The following is a 15729-nucleotide window of genomic DNA, read 5'->3' on the forward strand; positions in this document are numbered from 1 at the left end:
TTGTTACCGAGAAGATTAAAAAGCAAGCTTTCACTTGCAGCGGCAATACCTATTGGATATAAACTCCTAATGTAACCCTTAGCCATTGAATGCTATAGAAGCAGAAGAAAGAAGGTCTACTAGTGGCTCCTGTGCAAGCCTGCCGAATTGGTTGCTACAGTCTTACATACAGTTGCTAAGATTTGAACGTTTTTCCAGAAAAAGCTTGGTGACGTTTACATACTTACTAAACTTCTACGTAGTTTGATGCATTGCTTACACAAGAATGTTGAGACTATGTGCTGGTATGAGTGGAAAACACAGTGAGTGTGATAGTTCTCTGCAAAAAATATAATTGCTCTATTTAGTTTAACAGTAAACTAAACCGGACAGTATCAACAAATGGTAGCCGTGGTTCTAAGTATCAGAGAAGCTAAAATTTTAGGGTCGTTCTTCTTAAGCGCTGATTCATTCTCGGTGTTTGAACCGAGAACGCTAGTTACTGTTAGCAACTTGCTGCGTTCGTGTCTGCATTTTTTTTGTTGTTCACGATCTGAGAAGCTTGAAGCAGTTGAAGGTTTGTATTCATAAATTCTATTCTTTTTCAGCATTCAGTTGTTTAACTTTGTTAAGGAGGCTGTCCTGGATATAAAAAAGCACATATGTATCTCCAAAACGATGAACCAAAAAAAAGGTATAGAAACGCAATGCCTACACTTTTTTTAAAGAAGCATTTGTATGGACGCACCGCTCGAACGCTCCAAATTTTGTGATGATAAAGTATTTAATTAGACGTCGCCATGCGCCCGTAGTCGCCCCGTAGGTACCGTACCGGCGGAATGTTGACGTAGATAGATGCTAAATATCTGTTGACAATTCATTAAATAAATGTTTCGTGTTCAAACTGTAAGACATTACTTTGAAGGTTGACACTGTATCAAATAATTTGAAAGCGTCAAACTCTGCTTTAGTGAATTACACCGCTTTATCTATGAATCTGTGGCCATAGCGTTAGGTGATCAACGTTAGAGAAGAGCGATTAAAGGCGGAGACAACAGCGAAGTGAATTGTCAAAATGGTGATTGAAGCCCACGGTGATCTACAGACCTCATAAACTGATCGATAGTTTCGAAATGGAATGACTAAGGCGGTCGTGCTAACGCTAGCAGCGGCATCTGAGGTTAATACGATCTCACCGGTTTGTTTGCCCTAATCAATGTCTCCTGTACTGCTTCTTCCTTGTGACCACTGCTAGCTGATGTAATCGGCCTGAGCTCATCGTCGGCCCTAGCCCTCCAATTCTCTTTGTCTGTCCCCTTAGCCCATCGGCTGTTTGACCGCATATTCATTAGCTGGCCCCGTCAAGAATACGAATGGACACGAATAACACGGCTATACGTAGATCCTTGACCTTACCCATGGATTTCGGCGGTCGATGAGGATCGAAAGCGTTCGTAGAGGTAGTGGTTGGAGTTCTAGAAGTATGTAGTTGAGATTAGGCTATCGTCATGGGGAACGACAACCTAGATACGAAGAGCAATACAGAATTTTACTCTATGATTGTCAATTTTTAAGTGAAGGCTTCGAAAATAGAGAGTTTCAATTTGGTGTAGTAGTAGTTATTCTTGTTGATGATGATTACCTACGTAGGCTCAGATAGGCAGGTATTCTGGTTGAATGACAAACGATTATTGAATTCAACACAAAGTGGTTCTAATAAGTGCATGCATTTGTTATGAAAAAGCGATGTTTTTTCAAGATTTGGATTTAAGAAATTATTTTCGGTGTACTCTTGTAACTACTTGTTTGGAATGTACCGTTTACCTTTTTTCAAGCTAAAATTATTTGTGTTTATTTATTTTAGCATGCAATGTTAACTGACTCTGCACTAACACGCCCACCGATATGCTAGACGCCAGCTGTAAATTGGCTTCGTGGCACACTTTACGAAATGTGGCTTGTCCGGAATTGTCTATTGAATTGACACTGCTATGAGTTGTCGGCTAAAATGTTTGATACGTTGCAAGCCAGCCATAAAACGAGCGGTTTCATTTTAGCAATGAAGCAAATGAAGGAGTATCCTACAAGGGCTTAATCATCTCAACCCAAGAACTGCTCGATATTCTAGTTTCGGACTTCCTGCATAATTCCTTATTTTTCGCTTAAAATTGCAACGCAAGTTTCCTGCTTTGGAATCCTGATGTCGCGCCGTAGCAGTACGTAATAATATGTATCGAAGTATATGTTAGTGAATTCTAGCGGACGCTGATTACGTGGTGACCAAGATTCGGGACCGAATGAGCACAGACAAGCTTCGTTTCGTGTTACGACGGGCCAGCCGTTTGTATCAATACTTAACTATCCAATCTATGGACTTGAAACATTTATAAATCTGTCTTGGGATAGCTAGATCGTGTACGTAGTATCGACTTGCCTGTTAGGTTCAATTAGGCTTAAATTACCTGGTAATTAAAGTACTAAGAGATTTGTCAATAAGAAACAAATTCGTTTCCTCAGAGTGGTGACCTTATCGTGCCTATACTTAGGGCTGTAGAAAAAGCCGTACTGAGTCTTGCAAGCTGGCACTTCGCAGCGCTTAATAGCAGGTATACATAACCTCGTTATTACGGATCATTTGGCTGAACGGTTGTTCGGAAGTACGGCATTTGCAACTTTCATTAGGGCTCTCGCTTTTTCAAACGAAACACAAGGTTAACTCCGAAAATGCAATTTAAACACTAATTTTAAAAACGCAAAGACAGAAAAAAACTGAGCCACCCAGAAAAGACGATATACTTCTTACTTTGCAGTAACATTGATGATCCTCAAAGTAGCTCATGTCGCAGATCATCTAGAAAGATATTACAGTGAAAAACCTCCAACAATTAAATCGCGTTAAAGCCTCCCTTTTGAAAGCAGTACTGCAATAGAATCTGCGGGAAAGCAGGTAACCACGATCCCAACGGTCAAAATGCGGAAAAATTGTGATGAGAAGGAAATGATATGCGACCTTCAAGACTCAGGCAGCGAGCAATCGAAGTAACCTCGAAAGTAATTTGTCTGCTTAGCCAAAAACCGACTACTGCGTACCTGCAAGTACTAACAGGATGTCCGTTTTTTCAACGTTATCGGCTGTTCTTGCTATGTGAACAGGTTCTATGATCGACCTCTTCGGTATAGTTTCCGGAACTTAGCCCCAGTAGAAGGTCGAGTCGGAGTGTGTCTTACTGGATCTACGTGCGGTGTCCTCAACAGATTAATGAAACGATCTGGTAGCAATATGCCACAATAAGTACTGAAATCTGAATCAGCGATAACCGCATGCTTGTGATTACCGTGACAACGCACCCAAATAGATGTGTATTAGCGAACCAAACTATGCCATCCCTATGGATGCCCGCCTCTGCCTGCGGTCGTCAGGGTAAGTATGGGCGAGGACCTGGAGTATGTTCGCAGTTGTGAAGTGTGTCAAAAAACGGATCCATGAATTTTGGCTTTCGCAAACGCCCATGAATATGCTGACACAGCCCTTCGGCAAAATGAGTTTAGATCTTACTGGCGGCACTGCAAACTTCGGAACGTGTTCCTTTGTTCGTTCTGGTGGGTACGGGTTATTGCACTCGTTTCATTTACCTTTTCCTAACTCGTTAGATGACATCTCAAGGGTGACAGGCGCAAAGGGTACTGTCTGCCTTTCAGAATTCCTACGAGGCCATAGGCAAGGTGAATTACTTTTGAGGTTGGCACACTGAGCAATATTTGGGGCGCTTTAATATTCACCATGCGAAGACTGATTTAGTCCATCCGAAAGCGAATGGACGAGTGGAGTGGACGATCCGCACAGTTGCAGCCACTGTTCGTGCGTGTGCTGAAGGTGCCCGACTTTTCCCCATTATGATTGCCTTAGCGGTGAATACAACGATGAGCAGAGCTATGGGCGCCACCCTATTCAAATTGCTAAATGGGTTCAAAGCCGTATTACCCGATTTTACGGCAGTCGACTTGGCCTGGCGAACTAGTCCTCTTATGCCGCCGTCATCAGGAATCCGAAATTTCCCCAAAGCTGCCACCCCGTTTCGAGCCTGGATGCAGCATCGAGGAGCAGACTGTGCAGTACACCATGACGCGGGTAAGACATATACATTATGTATATTGTAATAATATACAATGTATATGTATTTTCCGGTACAGATTTTAGTCCGTTATGGTTATATAATATATACCCTCCGGCCGGTCGGTTAGTAGCCTATCGCCAGCGGTCAGATCAGGTCATTGCTGCATATACATTTCAAGTTAGAAGGAAAGCTCGAGCGCTTTTTCACTGAATAAAAAACACCACAATCTTTATTCCTGTGACAGTAAGTTATTATATTATGTATTAGTCGCCATTATCGATGATTCTTTTCCACTAAATGGTGTCTTTCGCCAGGGAACACGTTTTGTCCCAGAGTCTTTCAACTACGTTCCGAGTTTTTAGTAATTGTCGAAGGCAAGACCACCAAGGTGATCGCCCAGTAAACAGAAAAAATCAAAATCCGTCAACGAAAGATCAACGGATCGTGGAGAGTGCAACAAAACCTCTCAAAGTTCTAAAAGACAGTTTTGATGATTTTTGCTGTGTGAGGTCTCGCGTTGCCATTCAACCTGACCTCGTTTATCAGGTCTTTTCTCTTGGACAGCCTGTTTCACTCGATGAAACTGGACCAAATAAACCTGCCGATCAATCACTGCGGAAAACGATTCCCAATAAATCAGGTCTTCGCAGTGCAAAGCATAGCCTTTTTTGAATTGAGATCTTGTTGGATCCTTGACCTTGGCTTTTTCCTGGAATCACCCATTCCAATCTCTGGCTCCTATTGACGTGTAGACACCACTTCTCACTGCCTGTGACAATTCGATGCGAAAATCTCTCATTATTGTCGTCGCGTGACGCTTGGTCGTGGGCAAGATATTAAGATGCAGGGTTAAGTCGCAGTTCCTGGCTGAAATTAAAAAGCTCATGAGATACCCACGTCCCAAGCGTTTGTCCATATCCAAGGGATTTGAGGGAGTTAACGACGGTCGTTGCACGGCATCTTTTCGGTTATTTCCGTCTTGTTTGTCAACCGTCTTTCTTCAAAACAGCTTTTAGATAACCTTTTTAAAACTCACATAGTCGGCCAAAGCCATGGGCATCTTTTCGACGCCGTCTTCAAATCTGGCAGACCTCTCCTGCGTAGTTCCTTTAGTGATAGCATCGTTACCGTACATAAGGCACACGCCTTAGGCTGTTTCTGCAGCGTCTGGACCGCGATGAAATGTATCATATAAAAGATATCGGAAATGCGCCTTCTTCTGTTTGAAGCATGTATCTTCGACTAGTTTTTTTCAGAGAATTGCACTCCCTACGCAACGCCATTATAGCAGTCTGATAAAGCAGAAGAAGCGCCTTCGAACGACACAGAAGCAAATAGCAAATGAGAAGAAAAGGCTTTTTAGAAAAGTGTAGCAACTTATATATATAAGTTTGATCCAAATGCAATATTTGTTGATTTTCGATTCGATCTTCAGATCTAATTCAGCTGCGTACCTTCAAAAGCTTCTTCTGTTGACCTCGCTTTTGCGGTTACCCTTGTTGATTCACATAGGTTGTGTAGCACGTGTCGTTAACGGAACCGAAAGCGCCGATCTCTACTCTCTTTTAACGAAAGGCTTGGCCATTCAAAGCACCGGATGAACTTGTTTTTATGCTGGGATCTCAAAGGTGAAACAATTTTGCAAACACGTCACGCAAGATTTGCATATCTGATTGGGCCATATAAGCTCCATCCTGCTATACAATAAGGAGGCCCAAGAACTCATTACTGTACACCTTTGGAAGATAATGGGTTGAAAAAAAGATTCGATTGTCTTTATGATCGTTAACTATTAAAGACTAATAAACGCCATTTTTAATCGTTTGACTTTTTGTAGATTTCTTTCGGTTAAAGGTTTTTCCGGTTTATGAATATACAGAGCAAGCATGATGTATTAGTAAACAGTGAAGCTAAAATTCATGATGCGATGGTTATCCAATAGCATAAGATTTTACAAAATTTTACAGTCGTATTGATTAGTGAGATGATTGCCAAGGTCATCGTTTTGTCAACTGAAGTATCGTGCATATATTAGCTAATAAAAGTAATACATATTGCCAAAACGACACTCACTATACAACTACCCTTCCGCCCTGTCTGGTTTAGCAAATGCCGAGTAAAGATACAGTATAAAAGTTATAATCAAATAAAAGTACGTGATCATTTTTAAGGTTCGATATTATTACAAGGTTTTTACTTTACAAATACACGGGAACGGGAGCCCATAACATCGTACGTACCTTGAGGTCGAAGTGACGCAGAAATGACACACCCATAGGGCCGGGGATCTGTACCGACTTTACCACCCATAGTGATATACCTATTCGTCGTCGAAACTCTTTCTCTAGCATTGTTACAGAAATAATTGGGCATAATAGCTCGTTGTACGAAGTCATTGACCATCTTTTTTTGATACGGCGCCCTAGTCAGTTGAACCAAGCGTGTACGACATGTAACGCAGGAATTCTAATATAAAATGACTCGTGTTTGTCGAACTCGTTCTCTATTTTCGAATGCGGCCTAACACTTGTGCTGCGCATTATCCTCAAACAACCGGTAGCGAAGATTAGCGAAGATACAAAAATTCGTAGGATGGCCTATAGCGAAGTCATCTTTCGCTTCTGAAATACACTAGGCTAGTCGGAAGCTCGATTTGTGTTAAAATAGCAGAGCTGGTGGTTGTAGTGTTGTTGGTGCTCTCAACAATATTTTTATTTCGACAAAAGCTAAAAACATTTCCATTCTTCTAAGTACATTTCAATTCAAATATTGGCGGGTTGTCGGAGTGAACCGCCTTCCCTCAACCTGAGCCACGGTCACCCCAGTGTGTTATACAGAACTCCGAGACACTGTTCGCTCTTCCTAATTATAGTTCAATTCGCCAATGGAGTTTATAATTTCGTATCGGTTATTTCGGAATTTGTATTAGAAACTCATGCACAGAATATGTGATAATGATGTCGTCGTGATGATGAAGGCCTAGAGGAAGTAACTGATTAGAGCGTTCATTCAGGCCATTTCTGCCAATTGCCACAAGAGTTTGCTATTTTAACAAAGGCCAAGAACGAGTAGGGCAGTTACAACAGCTCCACGCTCTGATAGTCCGGACAGATGAAGGAAATTTGGGCATAAATAATACGGTAATAAAAAATAATAGCAATAACGAATTACTAGGAGGCAGAATATCCTATAATAGATATATCAAGACCAGAAGGCGGGAAGGTGTGAGAGAGATCGTAGCGAGACTATCCATTTCATGAACTACAACAAAAGCTTCTATTGAATAACTTAGTGACGTGGAAGATAAGATTTCTTATAAAATAAGACTGCTTTCGGGGAATCGCCAAATAATTGAAATTATAATGCTATGGTAGTCTATTTGGTATGCTTAATTACGTACGTTGATTTTAAATTGTATTAAACTCATTTGAATTCTGTTTTGGTGCAATACAGTTCTAATAATGCCATAGAATAACTAAATAGATCGTAGAATCTACTTTGAATTAATTTAAGCTACACAAAGGTAATAATCGTTCGAGTTTGCCCACCTCATTCTCAAGTATTTAATTATCTATATACAAACAACGTATACTCAAAACATTAAACGGTTCGGCTAAAAATAGAATCAATGGTAACTTTACAACTTGACGGATAGAGACATGTGTTCTACTGAAAACCACCGTAATTATTTCTTAATCGAAAATACTCATGAGACAAAATACTTAAGGCAATTTTCTTATTCTTATTCTTATCGGTTGTCTGCACCATTTTAAAACAGATATATAAGTTAAATATAAAATAGAATTCTTTATACAAATGAAAATTACAGTTCACGAAAAAGCAATAGCAGGCTTGAAATAAAAAAAAAACAGCGAATATATTGATAGCTAGGAAAAACGCAAGTTTACAGCTTCAGCTCTAGTATAAGTCTGTTTTTGATTCGGCTTTAACATGTTTTATGTTATATACCATATATAACATGTAATATACCATATATCGATTCGGGTAGGCGCACTTTACCGTTGTTAGCTAGAAGCAACACTTCAGCTATTTCTAACCTCATGCTGGTCTCATACAAAAATATCGCCGAGTGCCAATTGTAACCAAGGATTTTCTGCACTTTGGCAATGATTACTGAATACTTCGCCATATCCACATGTTTATATTAATTCTCACTGCAGAAAGGGAAGCTCTTTGCGTGTTTGATTTATTCTCATGAGACCAATCTGTCGAAGCTGGACTCAGTCAGCGTTGCATTGCGACGTAGAGAGATCGAGTGATCTTGTGCAAAAAAAATCTGCCTCTTTCCCAATCTGCTGAGTGTGCAGAGACGACGTTTGACCGGCCCTGACTTGCCAATAGGAGTCATCTATAACAACCCGTATCTGACATTACCTGTGGGCACGGTACGCCTACACATATCGAAACACAAGCCCTACAGGAAACGATCATTTGGAAACAATCCAGTTTTATTAAGCATACGGAGCTATATGAAAGAAAATGTAATGGACCAGTAAGAACGGACCTTTTTTTATTATGACAATAATATAATAATGTGCTGTGCCACGCCGCTGGCATTTTCCACTCTACTATACCTTCGGATAGGCAGAAAAATGAATTTAATCGCTTAATGCCAGGAGCGTTAAGGTCGAATTTTTTTTCACGAGATTTTAGTAATCATAGTCATCTCTTACAGTAATGATCGAAACATGGCGTTGTTGACCTGGGCCACATTCCTGCTAGAGATACTCTTGTAATACTCACTTTATAATAGTAATGATGATCTTAGCTATTTAATTTTAACTGAACCTGAAATCATTACGAAAGCTAAAGGTTTACCTGAGTCCTCGCACTGAATATAAAAACTGCCGTAAAATCATGTAGCAAAATTTCAGCCTAACTTCTGTCAATCGTTTTCAGCTGCTCGTCCATTTTCACCACGATACTCGAGGGAGATCATTGCGTTTAAGCGTTACTGCGCTTATTGCACACAGATATATGATAATGAAGACGCGATTTTATGTTTTGACTGGAAAATTTTTAGCACGACTGCTTCATATTGCATGTACGTTCAGACTTTAAAGGTCTCAGCTTATTTTTTTCACTGTTGTGTATAAGCTCTATGTGTAAAATACTTAATTACGACACAATTTTCTAACTTTCAAACAGAGTCGATGTGACGACGATTTATCGTCGATTAAGCTGCCACATTATAAGTTAAGTCCTCTATTTAAACCGTTAGCTATTGCTTTAGACAGTTGGCTTACCTAGGTTACCTAGGTTGCTGCTGCATTGTCGCGGAAGCAGGCTGCCATATTTTACGTGCTGTCATGTTCTATTGAATGAATCAATACAATTGCATAGTCGTTTCAAGCTGTACACGAACGAAGCAGTTGAAAGAATCGGTCGCACAGGTTCGTCGAAATGGCGACATACTACTACTTTACCGGCACTTATAAAAATCGTGTTATTATTGTTTTATGATAACGTTTCAGTGGACTAAATCAGTATTATAAAGAATGTAAGCCAAATAGAGTCATCTGATGTCGATTATCGCTGGCTTAGATTTTTCGGGGTCAACCGGACCCGAGCATGTCTGAGTTGGCACTTTCTAACGGTGTAACAAACAAACACTTTAAATTGAACACCGGTTAGGCAAGTGAACTTTCATTTATTAGACAAGTACACGCTGCGACTAATATGTCCAAGAAGTTAGGTTTACCATAATATGGAACACATTAATATTCCTTGTATTCAGTAAATATGCATAGAAAATTTCCCTTCTGTTGTTTTTCTAAGCGACCACTTGTGTGTCTTTTGCTGCTCGTTAGGGGTACGTTGGTGAGAGCCAGGGCCGGGGGTGACCTCTCTGAATGGTTTCAAAAAGTACCGCCATTATTCTCAGCGTTTATCATGTTTAAGCTGTTGTCGAATAGGAACAATAAGCTGGTCTGTGTTAGGAGTGGGATCGTCTAAGCTTAGCCTAGTGCAATACTTGCGCACCAAGCTTCCGTAACAAACTTATACGTTCCAAAAATAAGAGAATATGTGTCGTCGACAAAAGATCCACCCATAAGTTTAAGCTAGCAATGTATTGACCTTACCTGACACTCCAGAAATGACAAAAAGGCGAATCTTCAAAGGTATTCAATTCCACAAAGAACTAATATGTATTGAATACGTAGAAACGTATTTTCATATTATTTTATATATTCCCTTATAAAAATATGGTGCCGAATATAAGAAATCAATACGCATTATTGGCAACAACTTGTCGATAATGATAATAACAAACTATTACAGTACACAAATCAATTACTGGTACAGGAACACAGATTAGTGCCCCAAAACGTATGTTCTATACGCTTATTTGCTAATTGGGTACTCAGTCGAAAGGCATTAAAATACCGTTTATTTAAGATTAATTCATGTATACAGACAGTATACACATGTTCACCCAAAAGATATTCTTTCAGCATATAAACCTGCATTGCCAGCCGTGGTTGTTACCTGAATTGAAGGCTCTTATAAAAAAAAAAAACTAATTTTAGAAAATATGCGATGAGCAACTGCGTCCGATATGCGGAGATAACCGATCTATTGGTTTAGCATAACGACGATATAGATATTAACAGTACCGTGACTGGAATTAGCCGTATGTTCAAACGGCTGTTCCATACGTTTCATGTGTTTTTCCTTCACAGCTATAATAGTTAATTACATAGGCAACCTGGTAATGGGTCTATAATTTCTATAATTTCAAGATATAAATTATATTTTTGTTTCTTTTGAGACATGATTAAAGTGGAAAGCAGTTGACGCCAGTTTAGCGAGCATTTTCTACTGAACTTTTACGAGACTATAAGTTAGATCTATCTTGCGGCCTCGATATGATGAGCCTATTCAAGTACATGTCTAAATGGAAGAATCATCGCGATAACAGAAGCTGGTTATAAGGTTGAATCGAAATGGTATGACTCATCTCATTTACTTTGGACTTCGACTGGTTCACTTTTTACCCAATAAATGCAAAGGAAGGTACCACATCTTCCGCGGAAGGCCTTCGTAGGGCTCCATGTTGGAGATGCCCTCCTCCGCTCCCACTGTTTGCTGGGAGGTCTGTGACCCTTTCCACGATAATTTCGGACCCTCTCCGTTTCCCGTCAAGAACTGGGAATTCTGGGAGTTCTACCGGCTTTGCAAGAGGCCCTTCGTCAGAGCCAAGCACGTGCTTCGGATGAGAACCGGAAAGGTTCTCATCCGAATATTCATTAGCCAAAGTTTTCTATGACTGAAGTCGGGGGTGTCATCATGAGGAATACGAGTACATCTGTCAAACTGCCTAAATCTGCATTAGATCAACGACCAGATTATGCTTAAATCGTGAAGTCACACCTGAAATGAATAATAGCGGGTATAGTGTTCCGGTGACAAACTTTGCTTCTCATCGTCACGTGCGCTAGTCAAAGCTATTCTGAAAGGAAAAGTTTCTCAGTCATTGTAACCGTTGTAGTAGGCACTTGGCAAGACAAAAGCAAGCTGTTTAACCCTGGGTAAAGTGTTATCATTCTTGCTTTTTTTTTTTAGTGAAGTGAGTGTTGACAAAAATTATGGGAAAAGTTTGAGACAGTTCTATTATTCAGTTCTATTCTAGTGATCGAAAGGGATTTCTTTATATTCTACTCTAATGGTGGCTCAACATCACTGCCAAACTCAATCGATGTCGGCGATTGTGGTTTTCGTAATCGGGGCTGTAATAGGAACAGCTCTGGCTGTTGCAGAGCGGACGACCATAAGGTAAGTTCCCGCTTTTGCTCACATCTAAATGTAACCAAATAGATGCTGTTAAATTATCCTAAATAAACTGAAGCTCGCTCAAGCAACTTCTCATAATTGACTTTGAGGTTACGATATAGTAGAATTCTACAAACAACCGCCAAAAATATGAACATAAATTTTTAGTCAACTTCCTGAAACTATACTCACTGTCGAAATGTTTTGTAACCTTAGTAGGCGGTATGAATATAGCATGGTATTTTATGAAATTATTTTATGTACTATTGTACTCGAATACGATAGGGCAAGTTTGAGTAAACGATAACCTCATACTTTGCGTTACACGCATGAGCTACCTGAAGTGTTTTTCGCTTTGCCGGTTCACGTATTTTCTTTCTCGAGTCACGTATGACGCCACTTATTGGCCCATACGTCTAATAGTACGTTCCGTCAGACAACTTAATCGAAGATGGGTTGTTGTATATTTCACTTCCAAACCTTTCTTCGAGCTATAAGAACGCCTAGTCTTTGTTCATCAGTTTTGTTATAAAATTGAATTTTACATGCATTATCTAACTTATATATATATATATATATATATATATATATATACATATAATTCAAAGACTGCTTATTCTGTTGTGTCTCATTTAAATTGTAGCAATTCCTCTGCCACGCAAAAAACAATGAATCCTCAACTATATATGTCTTCTAGATGGAACTGGTAGGATTTTGCGGGCTGTTATTTCAAAAATTGGGCTTGTCCCAGCTATTCTTGTAACTGGGCCCTCAAGTTCACATGTCCTAGCAGTAGTAACTGTTTGGTTTGTAAGCAATTTGATGTTTTCGATTTTATAACAAAAGCAATAAACCTTCGTACGGCTTAGCTTATGTAGGAGCTATTTTACGGTCGTTTATGACCATGTATTTGTTGGGATAAAAGTTCTATTTCTAAGTAGAGCAGATTATCAAATAAACTACATACTCTAGCTAAACTAACCGTCATCGTGTCTGGCTCAACTAGAGTAAGTCCTCATTTCCAATAAACCCGATTCTCTGGTATGGCCTTCACTAAAATCAGCCCACGACAACGTTTCAAGCCAGGCCATTTGCTCTTTCTTGAGATGGCCTCTTATGATTAGTGTCAGTAGCTATTTGCTTACTTAGTTACCTATAGATACGGCAGTCGGGTCACTTGCCATTTTCAGCAAGAGCTATACCGTTTAAAATATAATATTAAAAAAATAAAAAATAATAGCCAGAAAAGAATCCGTTTCAATAGTTATATTTGCTCTAATTAAGGGGAATGCATAAAGAATAACTGAAAATAGAGTCCGCGTACGTATATATGTGTGTGTGTTTTTAATTAGGTCATCGTTTTCCCCTCAATGTTTATAGCTATGGCTAGCGTTAGATACGGGGTTGCTAGTAAATGGTTTGACTAATGTCAATTCCAATACTGGCTATCGGTTATCTGGCCCTATCCACACGAACTGACTAATCAAAAGTCTCTTTTTCTCGTTGACTACGTATTTATTTTATGCTCTTGTTATGGTATATAGCTGCAGCTTCGTCTTGATTCTAATAACTGTAAAAAAAAAATTAAAATTGTACGATTACATACTACGATGTCTGATACAAACTTCACATACTTATTTGCCCATTACTCTTAAGGATTATTCAGTACTGAGCATGCGCTCAGTGCTGAATAGTATCTGACAGAATGTTAAGAGTGTGCATTTTGTACTGGAAATGCAATTTGTTGTAACGCAACACTACGTGCCACCTACTGAGAGAGGTAGAGATTAACTGGCTCAACGGGTAAATGGACACAACGGCTAAATAAACAAAATTTCCGATTTCTATTGTACAAACATTCTTGCAGACAGTTTTAAGTATGGTGATCTAGAAAATGATAGCGGACCAGAAGGATATACAGTGTCTATGACCATTTACTCCGTGATAAAGGTGGCTCGAATTAGGTATTTGTCTACCGTGATGAAGTTCACGAACGCTGTGCTTTAAAAGCCTAAGTCTGGGACTAACACAGTATCGTTCGTGTTACGTGTTCCTTCCTTCCGTATTTCTACAGATATAATAATAATAACTGTTATTACCGCTTAAAATGTTTCTTTTTTAAATGTATGTTTCTTTTAGGGGTCTAATTTTTTTTTACTATAAATACGATAATGCTTATAAAAGCACTATACGTTTACATACAAGTACCTACGCGAGTACCGAGTTAAAGTAGTAAAGCATTTCATACTTACGGTGTAAATTGTTACGTCGATGGGTTTTCTTTGTCTATTTTGGAGAATACGTTTGCCCGCCCATCTATTTAGCTGGCAGTTATTTATAATACGGCCGGTCGTCATCGTTCTGGCCAACACCGCCTTGTCTTTGTCAAACACACTTCTGTTTCAAATCTTCCCGAATCACTTTCTCTTCCTTAGTTCCTACTGACGTGCGCGGGCAAAACGATGTCGCTGCTGGTGCAAGTGCGGCGCGCTATACGATGTGAATGCGTTGTATCTTCCTACCGAGCTTCGTTCTGCTACCGTTACTGTCAACTTTCATAACTCAAAGGGAATTGCTTCAGTGAATAACAACTGTTCGTTCCTGGATGTTTGCAAGCCCCGAGCTCCCATTGGCAGTCGCGTCCGTTGCGGCCCAGTTTTGCATTTTATTCCTTCGCCATCACAAACTTCTACCACTCGAAAACAACGTGAACTATTCCCAACCATGTGCTCTGACGGAAAGTCGGAACAATACATCGGTAGGCGAGACAACATAAATACATTTCCGGTCGCGGCGGTGGTACTAGCAACAACAACGATCATTATAGAAAGAGCAACAACGTTGATAACAACGGTAAATGTGTAGAGAAAAAGGTACTACAGCACTAGTGAGTCCTAATTGAGCCACATACATATTTATATGCGCGATACGACGAGGCTAATGACTTCTACGTTCCGAGTTTTACGTAGGTTTTATCATTACGAAACGAGCTCTGTCTTGTCTATGCCCGGGTTCGAACCTAGACTACAACTAGTCCCTAATATTATCATGCAACGATCCTAATACTAAGTTATTACGGAAATCATGTAACTGTGGCATGCGCAAAAATAGAAAGCGTTCGATCGTGCCAATCACATGCGCCGGCTATAATTGTTGTGATATATTAGATGTACCTTGGTACATTTGTGGATTTTATAGAGATTAATGTATCTGCAAATTTTTTTATTCGATACGTCTTTAGTGGGTATGAATTGCGAGGAACGTTAATGTCATAGATAAAGGTGACGATTTTTTTATAATGGTGCTACACCTCGAGACACCTTGCTGTTTTCGAGATATAATTGGTCTCTTTTGAATCTAACACCGTTCACTCAGGCTCTTAACTGAGTTGCAGTGAGCGATGGAACGTAAAAAAATCAGGTGGCTTGAAAATTGACAGCTCGCCCAATAAACCTCATATCTGATGCAGCACCTATTTCCAGAGACACCGTAATTCGTTGATCGAAAAAATTCAAGAACGGAGATTTTGAAGATCCAACTAAGGCCTATATTGCTGACGTGAAGAACTATGTATTCAAAGCTGACCGAATTTAAAAATTTACGGGTGTTGGCACTCAGCACTTTCGGTGCACGAAAAGGTTCCATATTTGTTTGTCTCAAGATTCGAGCGAGGATCAACAAGGTAGAGGTAGAAATGCTTGTCCTTTAACCACTACGTCATAACCGCGACTATTTTTGCGTTGAATTGGTATTTGAGGTGAAGATTTATCTTCGCAGGTGGTCACACCGGTGAACGGATGGAACCGAACTAACGGGTGCAAATTCTAGTTTCCTGACCACT

General features: G+C 39.8%; 2 protein-coding genes and 1 long non-coding RNA gene across 6 annotated transcripts in view; 2 read left to right on the forward strand and 1 right to left on the reverse strand.

Moving 5' to 3' along the window:
* Positions 1 to 701: 701 nt before the first annotated feature.
* Positions 702 to 2671, reverse strand: LOC147758741 (uncharacterized). Its single transcript, XR_015327010.1, has 3 exons — positions 2442 to 2671; positions 1396 to 1502; positions 702 to 845 (listed from the first exon to the last, which is right to left on the reverse strand). It is a non-coding gene; the product is annotated as an uncharacterized LOC147758741 (long non-coding RNA).
* A 6-nt stretch (positions 2672 to 2677) lies between these two features.
* LOC147758742 (uncharacterized) lies at positions 2678 to 5899 on the forward strand. Its single transcript, XM_086987979.1, has 2 exons — positions 2678 to 4108; positions 5607 to 5899. Exons 1-2 carry the CDS (start codon positions 3874 to 3876, stop codon positions 5693 to 5695), a joined length of 324 nt encoding a protein of 107 aa, XP_086844105.1. The 5' UTR covers positions 2678 to 3873; the 3' UTR covers positions 5696 to 5899.
* A 5402-nt stretch (positions 5900 to 11301) lies between these two features.
* Positions 11302 to 15729, forward strand: part of LOC111255352 (glycine receptor subunit alpha-2-like) — a 108234-nt gene continuing 103806 nt past the window's right edge. For all 4 annotated transcript variants that reach the window (XR_015327031.1, XM_022817239.2, XM_022817238.2 and 1 more), the window contains exon 1: positions 11302 to 11891. Coding sequence is in view for 3 of the 4 variants with exons in the window: in XM_022817239.2 (XP_022672974.1) it covers positions 11782 to 11891 (110 nt within the window). In the remaining variant the exon portion in view is untranslated. The remainder of the gene's footprint in view (positions 11892 to 15729) is intronic.

This window comes from Varroa destructor, unplaced genomic scaffold, assembly GCF_002443255.2.
Source record: "Varroa destructor unplaced genomic scaffold, Vdes_3.0 BEIS01000001.1, whole genome shotgun sequence".
NCBI lineage: Eukaryota > Metazoa > Arthropoda > Arachnida > Mesostigmata > Varroidae > Varroa > Varroa destructor.